Source organism: Girardinichthys multiradiatus, chromosome 5 (genome assembly GCF_021462225.1).
Source record: "Girardinichthys multiradiatus isolate DD_20200921_A chromosome 5, DD_fGirMul_XY1, whole genome shotgun sequence".
NCBI lineage: Eukaryota > Metazoa > Chordata > Actinopteri > Cyprinodontiformes > Goodeidae > Girardinichthys > Girardinichthys multiradiatus.
In genome coordinates this window covers 16,340,402-16,359,226 of record NC_061798.1, presented here as the reverse complement: position 1 = coordinate 16,359,226, position 18,825 = coordinate 16,340,402, and the positions used below count along the sequence as shown (strand labels likewise).

The 18,825-nt window shown below is 41.8% G+C and overlaps 1 protein-coding gene across 1 annotated transcript in view; it reads left to right on the top strand.

Annotated features, from left to right (window-relative positions):
* The window catches only part of doc2d (double C2-like domains, delta), a 66,343-nt gene that overhangs the window by 2,896 nt on the left and 44,622 nt on the right, over positions 1-18,825 (top strand). The window contains exons 2-5 of the mRNA XM_047366948.1: positions 1,320-1,725; positions 2,875-2,954; positions 3,458-3,532; positions 12,256-12,365. Coding sequence (XP_047222904.1) covers positions 1,338-1,725; positions 2,875-2,954; positions 3,458-3,532; positions 12,256-12,365 — 653 coding nt within the window. The 5' untranslated portion in view covers positions 1,320-1,337. The remainder of the gene's footprint in view (positions 1-1,319; positions 1,726-2,874; positions 2,955-3,457; positions 3,533-12,255; positions 12,366-18,825) is intronic.

Here is an 18,825-nt window from a genome sequence, read left to right as displayed (position 1 = left end):
GTGTGACAGACCATCTGTGAAGGTGGAGCAGACACACAAATAATGCAGAAGGACAGGTCCAGGAGTACTTTCTATGCTTAAAGAAAATTAAACAGAGCTATTGGCAGTAGTAGCTCCTTTATTGGCTTTATCTAGGAGAGAAAGACCGCTAAACAGATCACCTGTAAGCAAGTAGTAAAATCTATACATTGTGCTGGGTCAGCCAAAGTTTGCTGATCTTTTTTAATGTACGTGTACATTTGGACAGGAAGCAAGGGCTAGAAATACTTTTCAGTGCCAAACAAAAACTGGCCAACATGAAAAAGACATTAAAAAAAGACATCCAAGGATATTTAGTGTTTGGAAAAATATATTTCACAGCAACATTTCCAACGCTTTCAATATCTACAGTCTTTACCAGAATTAGATTAAACAGTTTCAATTAAATACGATTTCACCAAATATTAACTTATATAAGCTAAATAATACAATTAAAAAAAGGCAGTTTATTTGAGCCTAAACAAGCCCAGAAAAACCTTAGGGAGAAAAAAATACAACATGTAATAAGTCCAAGATGAACTGCAAAGATGTTAGGGATCACTGGTCACCAGTTGCCACCAATTAGCAGTGACGTGATTGACATATACACCACATTGAATAAAGGACACACCGCCCACCGAACCCCCTCTTAGAGGTGTTGACATAGTCACAGATACAGTAAATGACTCTGCTACTTCATAAAGTGACTGTTGAATCATTGTGAGGAAAATATGAAAGGCAGCATTTGGTTTAATGAAAATACAGTCCTGTTAATGTTCTTGTGTTACATTTAGTGACAAATCTGTAAAAGGCTGCTCTGAAATTGTCAGTCAGTCAATATTGCTCAGGGTGGGGTTTTTTTTTTTTGCAGATGAGAAGGAGATGAGTGAAAGAGAGCAATGGGAGAGGGATTAGAGTGAAGTACAGAGGCACAAGTGACATCATTTGTTCATACTTCACAGCACCACATTTGAATATTCATTCAGCGTGCATACTTGGTGTGCTGACACCATGTATGAGTCACACTTGAAGTGCCAAAGGTTCTGGCAATTTCTATTTTGGCATTTGAGATTGAATCTGAGAATGAAAACAGATGCACGTTTGGAGTTTTTTCTTTTTTTTCTCTCCAGGACGTTTAATATGTGTGTGAATTTCAACATATTGCTTAACAGATGAGTTGCTGCAGCTGTAAAAACAGACAGAAAGCTGTGAACTCAAAGGAACATTTTGATCTGGCTGTGTTGTCGTTGTTGGTCTTCTTTGTATCGTTCATTCTATTTCCTCCTGATTTTCATTTCTAGTCCCGCTTGACAGTCTAGATGAGTCTCTCAAAGCCCCCGCCACCACCATCAACTTCCCACTTGGCCATCCCCCCCGCATCCATGCCCAGCCCTTCCTCGTCTGCCGCCTCCCCCTCATCTATGCCCCACACGGCCGCTCCTCCTCCACCCTCGCCCGTCAAGATATCTATGCAGGAGCACTTTGCCATCAACGTGTGCCCGGGGCCCATCCTACCCATCCCGCAGATCTCTGACTTCTTTCCCCGTTTTCATGACTACCCTTGCACTCCACCACCACCCAGGGAGAAGAAGATCCTGAAGGAGGAGACATTCAATGGGGAGACGGGTGGAGGGTTCAAGGATGGGGAGAGGACAGGGGAGAACGATGGAGACAGGGAGGAGGTGTTCGACTCTGATGATGATGACAGTGAGTTCCATAGAATAATCAGTCCTAAAATCAGTCAATGAATCTGTTAAAAATCAATCTGGTCGGATGAATTCCTGACCTTTTCGGGGAGTTTTACGTCATAGAATATGAGGGGTTCTGTAAATTGTTTAAGTTCAGGATTGTGATTTATTTAGCATCCATCAAAGATAATTACACTTCAACCAAAGATTATAAAGTAATTGAGAGCTAGTTATAGAATTAAGAGCAAAATTTATTATTCATCTACTAAGACCTTCGCTCTAATACTTACTGAGTTGAAGTAAAACCAATTGAAAACAACAAAAACACTAATCAAATTATATTCTACTACAACAAAATAAAGGAAAGAAATGTTCAAAGTGCTATTATCTAACTGACTGAAGATCTAACATATATCAAGAATTTATCGGTCCATTAGGAGTCTTACCCACTCTGTATTTGGAACCAAACTGAACACATAGGAAAAAAAGCTCAAATTAGGTTTTTAAGGGATGTGTTTATGTCCAATTTAAAAATAAAAAAATCTTGTGAGAACTTAAAAAAAGACTAACGTATTGAAGCATATGGTGCAAATAAAAGCATTTATTAGAAACAGGTGGATGAGGCCCCTTGGACAAGTGTTCTCTCAGCAGCTTGTGCCACTGGGATAAGAGTTGTCATCAACTCCTTCATTCTGAAATATGAAGGATCAAATATGACTTATTACAATACTACAACGTTCTTAGGAGGGGCTGAAAACTTTACAGCTGGAAAAGTTGTGCTCATGTTCAAAATTCATTCATCTGAAACTTAAAACAAGGAACATTTTTGCAATAATTGACTGAATGTCATCCTGTTTTGTGCATTTTTCTTTTTAAATCAAACATGGAGAGTTTTGTGGAGTGAGGCATTTTTTCTGCACTCTTCAGCACTCCCACTTTACGTGACAATGATTTATTACAAAGGGTTGCTACAGAGGGACTCAGGTTTCTTCTCACTTCCAAACAGAAATCAAACAAGACACATCAATTCATATAAGGCAAGGTTATGTTTTTAAGAAGCTATCTGCTGCAAACATGACTCAGAGCTTTTCCAGTTTGTTTCTGTGCGACTGAACGTGTCCACGCCTCTGACTGACAGTAATTGCTGTGTTTGTGTTGTGTTTTTCAGCCTACCTGGGAACGCTGGAGTTCACTTTGCTCTTTGATCAAGAGAACAACTGCCTTCACTGCACTATTCACAAGGCAAAGGTACACTCAGTTCTCAATATGCTCTTTATATAAACAGATCATCTGTTTGTGTGAGTAATCATCCTTGAAAGCCCATTGAAAAACAGCTCTTCTGCATTTGAGCGAGATGTCACGCCGTTGTCTTGCAACCTCTATGGAGAAGCGTTTTCACCACACACCGCGTCAACTCGTCAGCTCGACACAACAGGGAAAGGTTGGGTAATGCGGCTAGGTTGCTCATGCAGAGACGCAAGGACACAAGCCATCCACAAGCTACATGCTTCATACTGTCACATGATGTTAATTATGTAAATCTTGACCAGGGAGTTCCTTCGAGGCGAGCGTAAAACACAAGCGAAGAAAGAAAGAGCCTGTAGGCAAACTGAGAACTGAGTACATTCGAAATGGTCTGCTGTTATTTGCTGTTGTATTCTGATCCTGTCACTTGTGTCACTTGGTTTTAGGGACACATTGATGTCAACTTTGATCTTCCTGTCCATGTGTCTGTTTGCATGTGTCCACAGGGTCTGAAAGCAATGGACTCCAATGGGCTGGCCGATCCATACGTCAAGCTCCATCTTCTCCCAGGAGCCAGCAAGGTCACTGCTCCAACTCAACAGCAATTAATGTAACATGATTCCAAACTGGGCCATCCAGTACACCCATGCTCAGAGCTGATGTGAACAGTTTATTGGCATTGAACTATTTGTAATCAACTCTCTAACTGTGCAAATTTGCTTTTGTTATTGTTTTAGTATAAGCCCATAGATAATTTAGTGAACAGAGTTGCTAGCATAATTAAAAAACCCTGAACTCTTTCAGCCAGTTATTACAATCATTTTAAATAATATCACACTTCTGTTTGCTTTGTTCACCTGGTTTTCATTTCAGGAATACAGAGAACATTGCCACCCAAATAAATGCAATTACTTAATTGACATTGCAGACTATAGTTTAAATTTGAGCAATAAACAGTAGTGATGAGAATGGGTCAATTACCTTAGAAATAAAATAGGCAAATTGCAAGGCTTGTTTATTATTGCTGATCACCTTTGTGCCTTAAAGGGTTACTTTGGGATTTAGAAGTGAGGTTCTATAAAGTTGTTCCTGGCAGTTTTGCAGTAGAACGATGTCATATGACTGTGAGCTTAGCTGAAACTCATCGGTCTGCTCTCGACGAATGACGATGTAAAGGTTTGGATTCGTATCAGTAGTGCAACACCACTGAAGATGGTATGTTCCAGTGATTTCCAGGTTGTATAGTTGTGTGAAAATTGTCCTGCCTCATGATCAGCTAATCCCTCAAATCAGATGGTTAAGAAGACAGGTACAGCTACTCCTGACTGACTTGTAAGCCTTCCACCATTCTAAGGATTTTGAAATGAGATCTTTCTACTATGGGTAAGGTAACTATGGGCAATAATGATTTTACAGAAACTCGTAAAAAAAAATCAGTACTAAATCTCATTCAGTATGTTCACTCAACAGCAACTTTACAAAGCAGAAGATAAAATGGTAGCGGTCCTTCCACTTCTTCACTATTTTGTGTCCTTTAAGTTTTACTTGTTTTGTACCTGACTTCTTCAGGTATGAAAGGGAGTCGTTTTTAATGGGATGTTTTATATGGTAATGGTAAATGGCCTGTACTTGTATAGCGCTTCATCTAGTCCGAGGACCCCAAAACGCTTTACAACAGTGGCGATTGCTCTAAGACTGCAAAGGAAGCTCAGCTTCCCCTAAAATGTCAAAAAATAAGTGATCAAATATATACTGTTGTGTGTACATGTCATTGACTAAATATGCGCTACAACGCGCTCAACGTTTGTTCAGAATCAGCGTCTTATCACTGGTAACAACGCAGCTTTCCTCTCACTCATTCCCGCAGCTTCACAGTGCTTTAAACAGTGAGTTCAATAGCAAAGCAAAAATGCTGGGCTTTGTCTCGCCCATCGGACGCTCAGCGTCTCTGGGGGACTATGGGGCAGCCTCAGCTGCAGCGAAACGAGACGAGTCTTTGGATAAATGCTGGGCTTTGTCTCGCCCATCGGACGCTCACTGTCTCTGGGGGTCTATGGGGCAGTGGGCTGGCCTTGGCTGGCCTGGACGCTCAGCTTCTGCATGATGATTGGATGATCTGTGTGAGACTGAATCCCTTTTTGATTGACAAAATTAGCAAAATGAGCGAATCAGCAAATCAGCGATCTTGAAACTGAGCTTCCCCTCCTTGAAAGACATCCGCCACTGCTTCACACTACAATCGTTCATCCACCCATTCATACACACATTCACACACTAACAGTGGAAAGCTACATTATATCATCAGCTGTCATACCATCAACCCCTACCACCTGGGTTGTCGGCCCATAAATCAATATCAACCATGCATCAATGCAAATCTTCCAGCCGGATGTTTCACATTGTACCCACTTTGACAACAGCCAGTTTTATTTTTTTATTTTATTTATTTGTATTGCTAGTGGCTTTATTTATTTATTTACTTTTCAAAGTAGACAGACAGGAAGTTGGCTGGAGAGGGAAACACCTGCAGCACAGGTCTCTGGGGTTGGGACAGGAAGTACTGACAGCTGCGTTGTGGACTAAAGCCTCCGTACTCACGCTCTACCACTACACCACGAACCGAACATTTTAAGCAATTTTCTATAATATTTTCATAGTCTTCTGTCTACAGTAGATAACTGATAGTTGCTTATGGTTATTTTCATTTGATAAGGGGTTGTAATCGGTTTACATAGATCAGTAAAATACTGTATGTGTTTTCTGAAAAACAGTAGAGTTTAATTACATTGGTACAAAATATATATTTTTTGTGGTACCAAAAGGAAGCGGGACAAGACAAAATGGCGAAGCCTTCATACAAATCGCAAGGATGATTTGGCAAACTGACCTGGAGCCCAACAAAAACATGGAATTATTGCATCATCAGAAACACAAACAGAAATGTTTTGTTGTGGTACAAAGCACACAACTTCCGAACCCATTGCTGTGTATGAGTTGACCTCAAAACTGGTGAAAAAGGTGCCTCGGCTTTAGTTGGGCAGATAGCTAGATGCTGCATTCCGATTACAGCACACAAGATTGTCATGCACCAGCCAGCACCACTGAACGTCGGCGCAGTTTCAAGGTGTGTACCCCTCTTCGCAATTCTGAGCTTGAATCCAGCAGCAAATGCATTGCATATTTATATGCAGAAGCATCTATACAGGGTACAGAAGAAATGTTGCAGCTAAAACTGAATATGCTGCTTGTCGTTTCTCCCCTCTACAATGAATATTAAAAGCAGGTACGAATTGGTAAAAATGTCAATCAACCTGTTGCCACTGCATCTCTACCTGCTGTTCTTGTTTATTTACAAGCTAGATTTAGGACAGCAGTGCAGCAAGTTGCAACAGCAAATAAGAAAAGCATCGATTTAAAGCTTGAATGAGCTAAGGCGTTACAAACTGTGCCTTTTGACAGTCACTTAGTCACATGGATTAAATATTAAGTGAGTAATCAATATCAGTTTAAATTAATCAGTTTAAAATTGGTGTTATGAAGACCATTGCTTTAATATTGGACTGATGTTTTCTATAATGGAGAACATGCTAAATTTGTTCACAGCCCCCTTTGAAACATTGCCTTCCCAGATGTTTACTTAGCCATGAAAAGGTTATAAAAGGGTTTTCACAAGGGTGTCAAACATTTATGAAACATGGCATTCATCTAAATTCAGCTTTTCACTTGGATGCCACTTGGCATGGGTTCACGCGGTCCTCTGCTTTATCAAGCCAAAACATGTTCTGCTCAGCTGCCCTGCTCTTGTCTGGTTTTCAGCCCAAGCAGTGAGAAAGATAAGGCTCGCCACAACAGTTGCAGCAGCAGCAGCAACCCTACTCCCCTGGCTGTGGCAGGGTGCAACCTGTTGTCAGCCATTTCAGCTCGAACTGGGGGTTTTGATAGGTGGGTGGGACGCCGAGTCAAGTTAAGGGTAAGCAAAGACCATGACTGAACTCTAAGGTGTGAAAAGCAAATGAGAAACAAGCTAAACATGTAGATTTGTGACACGCTGCACTGTTTTGGGCCCCCTCTCTCCACTTTCCACCCAGATATCTGCCTCTATTGCGCCATCTGCTTTTGCCCCTCTCTGACCTTGAAATACCAACAGTGTGTAGAGGGATAAAAAGGGGGTGTGGGGCAACTGAGTGGGAGGGGGAAAAGGGAGACAGAGACAGACGAGGGGAGGACAGCAGCAGGTGGTTGTCATGGAAACAGTGAGGATTGTTACACGGCTCACGTCAACAGGCGAGTGTTGATGGAGGACGGGGTGGTGGTGGTAAAGGTAGTATTTGTGGCTGGAGGGGTATGACTGAGTCTGCAGGGTGCCCGTGAACCCGTGTTTGCTAAATATCCAGCAGACTACATGGACGGCTGCTGATGGAGCATGTCACTTGAGGTGAGCATGACAGACTCTCGCACATCTCCACCTCCCGTCCACTCTGTGTGCACAGTTTGCGATGACTAATCCAAATCCAGCATCCGCACAAAAGCTCTCAAGAAATTTTAGCTCCTCTTCTGACCACCTCCTTCACCCCCCGCCTTTCTCCTTTTCCTTTCTTCCTTTTTTTCTCCCATTTGCAGGCTCCTTCGGCCAAGCATGTTGTCTTGTGATGTATGACAGTGCAACACATGCGCTGTGTGACCTTGTGTGTGTTCGTCCAAATACATGCTAAGGATTTAGTCACAGCCACACAGAGAAGCTAACCCCTCCTTTCTCCATTCTTCTCCACTGTCGCCTCTCTCCTTCTCTTGCATAAACACTGGCACAGTGATACTTGGTGCTACGACAGTCTCTGGAATTTTTTATGTTCCCATCTCAGGCAGAAGATGCACACTCACAGCCAGGGTCTATCCATCACAGCTCTGGGGAGGAAGGACTTCGTAAGGAAGACTGTGAGATAAATAAGTAAAAAAAAATGCAGAGAGATGGCGAAAAAGGAAGAACAGCGTTATGGACAGATGGAAGGTTAGTGATGAAACATTTAGGAACAGATGCAAACCACCAGACCCGAAGGAGAATGGAGGCAGCAAAAGACAAGAAACGGGGAACTTGTGTATTGAGAGGAAATGTGTAAAGAAAACTTCAATTAAAATGAAGAGATTTCTGGAGAATGAGCATCATTAATGTGGTGCTTACATTAATCACTAGCACAAGTAATATGGATGAAAAATGTTTTTTTCTTCCCAGCAAGGTTCTGGTTTCAAGTGATAAGAAAGAAGTTTCTAGCACAAAAGAAAAAGACAGACAATAAAGAAAGAAACTACATGGGGAAAGGAGAGAGAAAGGAGGTTAAGGCAGCACTGACAGAACAAGGGGATGCAGCAGGAAAAATAGTAAAAAAAAAATGTCAGGCAGGGTTCAGCATCTGGCCCTGAGGCGCTGGAGTAAGAGGCTGACAGTGGTAGTGAGGGAATGGGAAATGGGGCTGGGGTGCTTGTTTTCAGAAATTCTGACATGAGCAGAACTCACATAAAGGATGGGTCACAGTTTCTTTACTGGTTCAAAAAACAGTATATATACAGTACTCAGTATAGCTGAAAACCTGCTAAACTTCTATTTATAACCTGATGTTTAAATGCTCTAGTACATCAACAAGACAGCAAGAGAGTGAAAAATGGACATCTCATCATGGACAGTCATGGCCACTAATGAATGTCCTTTAATGATTCATTTTAACTGTTCTTTTTCCAGGGTGGAAGAATTATACAACTTCAAAGAACTTACAAAGCCATAATTTGGTGCAGTGCATTACTGTTTTCAATGGAAAAACTGTACCTGCTACAGTGCCTTGCAAAAGTATTCATGATGGTGCTTGCACTGTGCTTGGCAGGGGCTACAATGATCTTCAACTTGAAAGCCTCACTTTGACTCTTCCAATTGTACTTCGTTTATTTTAGCCAAACAGTTTAATTTGTCTCGTCTGACCAAAATTGATCAATAGAAGGCTTTTGGATTCTCTATATGAGTAGCTACAGTTTTCAATTGAACTTGATGGTGTCAGCCTCAGTCCTGGGTGAAAGAAATCTTGCTTTATTGAGGAAATCACTTTCAAGCTCACAGTTGACTTGAGCCTTGGTGACTGCTGATCATCCTAACCAATCTGCTTTTATCTGAGGTTGACCCTGATATCTGACTCTGATAAATTAGTAGACAAACCAGGTGTTCCCACATAACAATGATCAAAATTTGTTTCGGAATGGATAAGCAAGGAATGGACTTCTCAAAGCTCCAACCTCAGCCATATTGACAATTTTGTGACTATGCCTGAAAGACTTCCTTGATTCTTTTCAAAAGTGCTGAATGTGATTTAACGTGGACGCAGTCCGGACAAACCGACTTCAGGCATCTCTTCGAATGCATTAAGAAGCATGAACAATCAAGAGTTCATATGGAAAACTGTGTCAAGCTAGCTGTGGTGCGAAAGATTAGCATAGCGCCGCAGCTGGATGACGGACACCATGTTGCGGTAAGAAGGCACAATGAAGAGGTTGATAAGAATCGTCATATTTTATCTAAACTCACTGACTGTATTAGGTTTTGTGGTACTTTTGAACTAGCATTGTGCGGGCATGATGAAAGGGATGCTGTTCAATTGCATTCGTTGTCTCACTGTTGATTCCATTTCATATGTTGGAGTAGGTAGAGAAATGTATTGTTACATCAGCCCCACCAAGAATATTTTTTACCAGCCGCCACTGCCCAGCAGTCAAAATTATGCCAGAAGCTTGCTGGCGACTCCAAAATGCACGTGGCTGAAGACCAACTCTCTAATGAACATTTACTGCAATGGAGTGGCGGATGCTGGTCTTTTCAGGAGGGGAAGCTCAATTTCAAGATCGCTGAATCGCTGATTCGCTCATTTTGCTGTCAATCAAAAAGGGATTCAGCCTCACACAGATCATCCAATCATCATGCAGAAGCTGAGCGTCCGGGCCAGCCAAGGCCAGCCCACTGCCCCATAGTCCCCCAGAGACGCTGAGCGTCCGATGGGTGGGACAAAGCCCAGCATTTATCCAATGACTCATTTTGTTTCACATCAGCCGAGGCTGCCCCATAGACCCCCAGAGACGCTGAGTGTCCGATGGGCGGGACAAAGCCCAGCATTTTCACTTCGTTATTGAACTCACTGTTTAAAGCACTGTGAAGCTGAGGGAATGAGTGAGAGGAAAGCCGCGTCGTTACCAGTGATAAGAAACTGATTCTGAACAAAAGTTGAGCGCGTTGTAGCCCATATTTAGTCAATGACATGTACACACAACAGTATTTATTTGATCACTTATTTTTTGACATTTTAGGGGAAGCTGAGCTTCTCTTGCAGTCTTAGACCAATCGCCACAGCTCCAATGTTAGTGGAGGTGCATGTAAGCTTTTATCTAAAAACCCTGAAAAATAATGGTTCAAAATGCTTCCTTAAAGGTCAAAAATTATATATATGGCCTTGGTAAGTGCATAGCTTTGCAGTCTCTCTAAATGTTAAGAAGTTGGTTATGTGTTAATTATAGGTAATTTGGAAAATACGGTGGTGCAGTTGGTAGCACTGTTGCCTTGCAGCAAGAAGGTCCTAGGTTCGATTCCCAGCCTGGGGTCTTTCTGCATGGAGTTTGCATGTTCTTCCTGTGCATGCGTGGGTTCTCACCGGGTACTCCGGCTTCCTCCCACAGTCCAAAGACATGCCTGTTAGGTTAATTGGGCACTCTAAATTGCCTTTAGGTGTATGAATGAGTGTGTGCATGGTTGTTTGTGTGTTGCCCTGCGATGGACTGGCAACCTGTCCAGGGTGTACCCTGCCTCTTGCCCATAGACTGCTGGAGATAGGTACCAGCTCCCCCGCGACCCACTATGGAATAAGCGGTAGAAAATGATTGATTGATTGGAAAATACGGAAATTGGTTGCTGTGTGAATTCCTATTATTTAAGCATTAACATACATTCCATCAATATAGTTGGAGATCTGCACATGTAGACCCAGTGTTAGTGTTCATTTATACAAGTTCTCATTTTTGTTTCAGCCAGTGTCATTTAAACCTCATTGAACTGATTTAATAGTCAAAAATAAATGCTTTATCCTAAAGACCAATTCACACCTGCCTTTGGGTTAATGAGTGTTATTAAAACACAATTTTGTAATGAAGCATTTGAACCAGAGCTTTGAGAAAATTAAATCATGCGAATTACTGAAGGTGCAGATAAACATTCAAATTATTTTTATTTGAAACAGCGTTTCTGAGTTCCGACTGCGGCTAGAGAGGTCTCTTATGTTGGGTAGTAGAAAGGAGACTAGGTGAGGTCAAGGAGACCTTGCATTGTCTCCTTCTGATTATTTTTTTCTGTTGCAACATTTCAGGCATACCATATAGAACAGGATGCCTACATGTTCCAGGGAAGTTTTGCTCTACAAAAAGCATCTCAACACAGTATCCTAATTGCGTGATTAACTTTATTAATTCCAAATCCAATCCATCTTCAAAGTAAGCAGTCTACATTGATGTTATAGTAACTTGTGTTGCCGTAAGGTCACAGCTGTCCCAGGCTGCCAGACATAAAGCATCACTCCAGGGCAGCCATATGCCTCGCACATAAGTAGGTCACCAGCAAAGCACAGGAGCAATAAGGCATAGAGCGAGATCTATGGTACCACTGGTCCCCCCCCTGGCCAAGCCACACCTTCACCCCCATCCATGCAGGCGAAGCCCAGAACCCGGTCCCCCCGGCGGGCCCGCACTAACACCAATACCTAAGGACCCACACAGACCCCACCAAGGTGGGCAGCAACCTGCCGGGGTCCTCCTAATGGTGCTACCAGAGACCCCCAGGCCATTCCCACACCCCAGGTCCGTGGTTGGAGCCAGGGGAAATCCCACACCCCCCGTTTTGTTTTCACATCTATGGTAATGTGAAATGTTGCAATTGTGTATGCCTAAAGCACATAAGAATTGGGGTTGTGGCTGGGTTGTAAGAGACCCCACTGCTTGTTGACAGCGGAGTCTCCCCCAGCCCAACCCCAAAGCCCTGTTTCAGCAGATGTTATCAATTTCCCGAGGGAATGAGATAAATAATGTCCTCTTCACTCTATTTAACCATGATCTGTTTTTGTTTTTTTGTCATTTATTTTCACAGTGCTTTGCTGATTATTTGTTTCTTTTTTCCTACTGTAATCTGATGAGTCTGATCCATTGGTCTTTAACTACTACTTTCTCTTCTTTATTCTTTCCAGATCTGTCATATTCTCTGACTCATTTTCTCCCTTTTGTATTCCCTCTGCAGGCAAACAAGCTACGCACAAAAACCCTGAAGAACACCCTGAATCCAGTGTGGAATGAAACGCTGGTGTATCACGGCATCACAGGAGCCGACATGACCACCAAAACTCTTAGGTAGGTTCTTGGCTCTAAATGTCTTTCTGGTCAGCCATTAGTGTAGTTCTCCAGACAGCCAAATGAGCAGGTTATTACTAGGGGAGATGACAAACCATACTTCTCACCTATCAGCGAGCTTTCAGCAGCTCTCTATGCTCTCCACGGGGACTCTGCAGGTATTGCATGTCATTGTTACAGCCAGGCAGAACAAGGGAACTGTTCCACTTTCTGTACAGTGCCTTGCAAAAGTATTCACAACCAGTGAATTTCACTGCGTCTTGTCACATTACCACCACAAACTTCAATGCAGTTTTTTTTTGCTATGTGATAGACTTACACAGAGTAGTGCAAATTGTGAAGTGGATGGAAAATGGTTTTCTTCCTATTATTATTGAAATAAAAATCTGAAAGTGAAGCACGCATTTAATGCAGTGCTTCGATTATTATTACCGTACTCTCCTTTTACTTGTTTCAGCAAATCTGCTGTCATTCGTCTCCAGTTGGACCAGAGTAGCAGCAAGGCTTTTAAAAGGAACTAACAACACACATCACCCCGGTTTCATCCTCCCTACATTGGCTACCTGTTAAATTTAGAATTGATTTAAGAATTTTATTCTTGACATTTAAAACTTTGGACTGGCCCAATCAAAATGTTGATTCCTCATTTTTCTGGCTCTTTTCGGTCCTTGGCAAAGAACCTCCTGAAGGTCACTAAGACCCAGTTGAAAACTCAGGGTGACCTTTCCTTTCAGGCAGCAGCCTCCAGGTTGTGCCCTGTCACTCCATTTGACTGACTGTTGATTCCTTTAAAAAGCCATTTAAGACACTTTTATCTGGACAAACCTTTTGGTAAATCTTTTATTTTATTGTTTCATTAGCTGTTTTTACTTTTCTTATTTTTATATGAAGTCTTTAGCTATATCTACTTTACTTGCACTCTGTAAAGTGTTATTTTTATCTGTAAAGGGCGCTATATAAATAAAGTGTATTATTAATGTTATTATCATAAATAAAATTCAGTCAAATGCCTTCAGAAGTCTCACATCATCCACATCGAGAGGAGCCAGTTGAGGTGCCTCGGGCATCTATAACGGATGCCTCCTGGACGCCTTCCTTGGGAGGTGTTCCAGGCATGTCCCACTGGGAGGAGGCACCGGTGACGGCCCAGGACATACTGGAGGGACTATGTTTCTCGGCTGGCCTGGGAACGCCTTGGGCTCGCCCCAGAGGAGCTGGAGGAGGTTCTGGGGAGAGGGACGTCTGGGTGTCATCTACCGAGTCTGCTACCCCCTGGTCCTGGATGAAGCGGAAGACGACGACGACGGCCTTTAAAAGTCACCTCACTAGTAACCGGAGTCCACCTGAGTGTAATTTAATTCAAGTACAAACACAGCGGATCTGTTTAGACCTCAGAGGTTTGTTAGAAAAAATTTGAGAACAAACAGCAGTACGAAGACCAAGGAACACACCAGACAGGTCTGACATAAGGTTGTGGAGATGTGTAAGGCAGGGTTAGGGTTATCTAAGAACAAAATATATTTCATTGACCACTGGTCGTCATCCCAAAGATGCAGGAGTATGGCAAAACTTTAAATGTGCCAAGACATGGCTGTCCACCTAAACTGCTGTTCAGTTTAGGTGGACAGCACCCCTTTATACAGCACTCTCCACCTGGAGTAATTCAGGTCAAACGTAGCCGTCTTGGCCCAAAAAAACTTTGAGGCGCTCTACTCATCATGCATTGGTACGTTGATTCAGGGATACAGTATGGGGTGCATTTTGTTTTTACTGAATGCAATCAGTGTCAGTTTACTAATCCCATTTATAACAGGGTTGGATGTTTGTCCAGAGGAAATACGACGCCGACGTGTGCACGCATGGACACTCACACACTCGGACAGATCTCATCCAAATACAAATGCAGGCAGTCAGGTGTGTGCCTAGCCTCTTTTCTGCATGTCAAGGGCAATCACTGGCAGAAAAGAACATACATGGCCCCTCCTCCTTACATCCAAAAAACCTACATGCAAACCACACATGTCCTTGAGCTGTACACATTAGGAACAAACATTTTCTCTCATTCTCAATCACAGCAACATATCCCCTTTAGACCTAACCCCTGCTCAAGGACACAGCCTGCAGCCACCAACCAGCATGGGAAGGCTCTGAGTTTCCAAAATGAGCAATAGCAGGAGCAAAAGATGAAGAGACAGAGAGATGGCTGCCGAAGTCAACAGATACGAAACAGGAGAAAAGTAAAGCAGGGAGAACAAGAGGAAGGAAGATGACAAAACCATAGGATGATTTAAATACAAGAGTTACATGAAAAAAATAAGAGAAGAGATAATTCACTGCTTTCGGTTAAAAAGGATACTGTGAATGTGGAGTTTAATCCAAAAAAACCCCAAAAAAGCTGAATGAATGAGGACAGTGAGACATAGCATGTGCTGGAGTGAAATATCGTGATTGCTGACAGCCAAGAGAAAAAGACAAAACAAGCAACAGATACAGAGAACGAGGATGAAGGGAATGCCTGCTGCCACGGCCCATGAATAGAATGTGAGCTCACCACTTCACGGGAAACGACTAGGGAAATTAGATACTAAAAGGGGTCCCCAGAGCGATGTTAACTCTCTGGGTGCCGCCCTGGAAGACAAGGCTCTTTGATCTCTGTGCACAGCTGAGCAGCAGGACTCAGCCCAGTTAGTTTATAGGTCTGCCTGACAGATTTTACAAGCTTATCTACATGTGGCCATTGGAGCTAATTCTAGTTTAACACAGTGGAATCAGGATTTGGTCAAAGCATGGTTCTAATAGGTGCATTATTATCCCATAGTTCAAACATTGTTAAATACATCAGAAATGTACCATCTTAAGTATCTCCAGCTGCAGCTGTTCCCTAAACAGCTGCAAATCCTGTTAGTCTACGATCTGGTCCTGAACACACTGTGCAGCTGGTTATCAGGGAATTTATGCAAATGTGGCTTTCAGTGGCTGCAAGAATTTAGTAGAGAATGTGGTGAGACTAAGAGGTTAAAGTTGTGCTGTGGTTAGCTAAATGGTATGCTAAAACCAGCCCTATTATGGAAATTAGGAGCAGATTTCACTAATGGTTGTGTGTTTATCATGTTTAGCAAGCTGGAACACTGTAGGTACTGGAGCAAAAATTGCAACACTATTTTCAACAGAGAGTTGAAAACATTTTGAGTCCTATGAAAATATTTGCTGCCTAGCAGATTTTTTCTGTCTTGCTTTTTTGTCACATATCCATGTTTCAGCTGATCACACAAACAAAGCAAATAGAAAATGCAGCTTTCAAATGATGATTTCATTTCTTAGGGGAAAAAAGCCAAAAACCAACCTGGCCCTATGTAAAAATGCAATCACTCTCTTTTGTCAAATCATGAATTAACAGTGATTAACTACTTTTTTATGACAGCTAACTTCAATTTCATTACCCGCTGCCAGGTCTGATTACTGCCAGTTCTGTAGAAAACCCATCTGACATTATGAAGTAGGTTGAAGATCTCAGAAGGCAACACATCATGCCGTGATCTAAACAAATTCAAGAACAGATGAGAAAGACATTGACATTTATTAGCCGAGAAAAAGTTACAGAACCATTTCCAAGGCTTTGGGATTTGGAACAACCACAGTGAGAGCTTTGATACACAAATGGAGGAAACATGGAAGAGAATTCAGAATTAGAAGAACTGATGTATCAAGGCTCTCACTGTGGTTGAACTCATCTGTTTAATCTAAAGTCTGACCCCTGACCTAGAGGAAGCAATCCACCTTTTTCCAATTCAGAACCATGGCCTCAAATTTAGAGTGAGCTGACTCTCACCCTGATTGCTTTACACTCGGCTGTAAACCACTGAATGACATACTGAAGGTCATATCCTGAAGATGCCGGCAGAACCAAACTGTTTGCTACAAGTAAAGAAGATACCCTGAGGTTTTCAAACAAACACCATCCTCTTCACGCCAATGGCCTGAGATCCTGTCCATGAATACTACCAGGAGTGTAAACCAGGTTTTTCCTTTTATATCAAGGTTTGATGATAAGCCTTTTTCTGTTGTTGTTAAATCCCAGCATTTAGGAATTGGAGATTGAGCATGAGAATGAGGAATATGGACAGATATACAACCAGGGGGTCCAAACCCGTATGGATAAGACAACTGATAGTCCTATTGGAGACTGAAAGGTATGAGGGATACTGCCTTTGAGCCACTTGGAACAAATGAGATTTCTAAAGCAATGTGTCATATTTGGAAGCCAAGGGATGCTTGAGTTGTTCTCACTTTGAAAAATTGGCTGCTGGGAAAACTGCTGAAGAAAAACTAGCAGAAACTGATGGGTGCTCCAGATGGGTTTTGCCTCTCCTCAGCAGAATTAACTGTAAACCTTCAACTCAGAGAGTGCACATCTGTCTACACTTGTTTGACCACAACCACTTTACAGTACTGTGTTCATCAGAATGTGAAAAGTATGTGGTAACCCATTTAAGTCTGGATGGTGTCAGTGCAGAGGGGATTCAAGCGGGCTGTGTACAACTCAGTATCAACATAAAACATTAATGAGATTAGGATAAAAACATCTTGCATGAGTGAAAATTGAAAGAAAAAATCTTCATTCTTTAAAAGCGTCAGTCTTTCGTTTCACTTTTCCACCCCTTATTATTGCCACCCCTCTGTGAAAATGCCTTAAAAGCACAATCTCACAAAAACAAATTGGCAGCAGTTCTCGCATGAGGTTCTTTGGATTTTCCTTTGCCTTCTTTACCGTCCTGCTCACTGTCACATCCAGCCTTCTTTGTCACAATACTAGTTTTAAAAATATTAAATATTGCTACAATCAGAGGTAAATGCATTGGATTCAATTCAAAAATACTTTATTCATCCCAAAGAGAAATTAAATGTTGTTGCAGTTCATTACGAAGGTTTCTTCAAAGAGCCGTTGTAGATGCTGATTGCTGTGGGCAGGAAGGATCTCCTGTAGCGCTCCGTCTTACAGCAGATCTGATGAAGCCTCTGATTGAAGACACTCTGTTGTTGTAGGACAGTCTCATGAAGAGGATGCTCAGGGTTCTCCATAATGTTCTTCATTTTATGAAGAATCCTTCTTTGCACAATGATCTCCAGAGGTTCCAACAGAGCCAGGCTTCTTTATCAGCTTGTTGAGCTTTTTAAGTCTTGAATTGTGTTAAATGCACTGGAAAAACTAAAGGAACATAATCCTCACAGTGCTGCTGGCTTTGTCCAGATGACAGTGGGTTTGTAGAAGCAGGTGTATGATGGCATCTTTAACTGCACCCTAGGGCTGACACGATCTGGACCTGCAGCCCTATACAAAGGTATTTGCAGGTGTCAATGAGGGTAAACATGAGCCTCTCATCCTGAAACTAAACACTCGAGCAGATTTGATCCTGAGAAAACTGCAGTGAGCTCTCCCTAAATGCAGTGCATTCATTTTGGGGGAAAGCCCTGCCATACTTATGAAAACTTATATCAATCACTGCCAGAGTGATTGTTTTTGCCTCCTTGAAGACTGTTTGCTTTATGTAGATTGTGGGAAAGACAATTAGCATTGCATAAAAGCTAAAAAAGGAAAAGAGGAAAAAGTGACGTGACACACGTGGTGGTGAGCGAACACATTGCCAGACTCCTATTTTATTAACTGAATGGAAATCATCAGGATGTAACCTGGCAAAGGTATTTCTTTTGTCAAACAATTATGCAGGTGATAACATTTCTAGTCTAACTGTAAAAATCAATAAATATTGTAAAAATAATAAATAATACTTTAAAATCCAGTACACTTTTTACTTTAGTCAAAGCAGAATGACAGAGGGGGTTTTAACATTTATTAATTTATTTCTCTCCTTACAATGAAGACTGATTATATAAAACCTTCGTGCCAAAAGAGGAATACAAAGGGAAACAAGTTAGTTAGCAGACAGTCCTAAAAAAGGCCAGAGTCAAAAAAAATATCAAAGGTTTTACAGCACTCTTTTTTTATCATCTACATTCAAAGACTTTGGGCCTCTGTGAGCCTGTTTTATCTCTAAGAACCACTTGAGGTCCATTTTGTTATTAAGAATGAAGCAGCTGAGTAAACCAATAACTAATGTCTTCTATCGCTTATTCATGCTTGGCTTCATAGCGGCTAATCCTTTAATTGGCGCAGCAAAGCTGCCTGAGGTGCTCTAGTCTTGAGTGAAAAGTCCTATGAAGTGGAATGCACTGCATCATCTTGATGAATTATTCACTCTGGTAGTCAGCTTTCAAATCATAATTGTTTAATCATAATTGTTTGCATCGGGAGATCATGCAGATCGCTTGCAAAAGTGTACTTATTTTAACCGATTTTTTAAGTTGTGTTCAGATTTTGCAAAATACAGAAAGCATGAGAACTTCCCAGGTAAATCTTTCTTACATTGCACCATTCACAAAGACGCTTTTATTACAACCGATT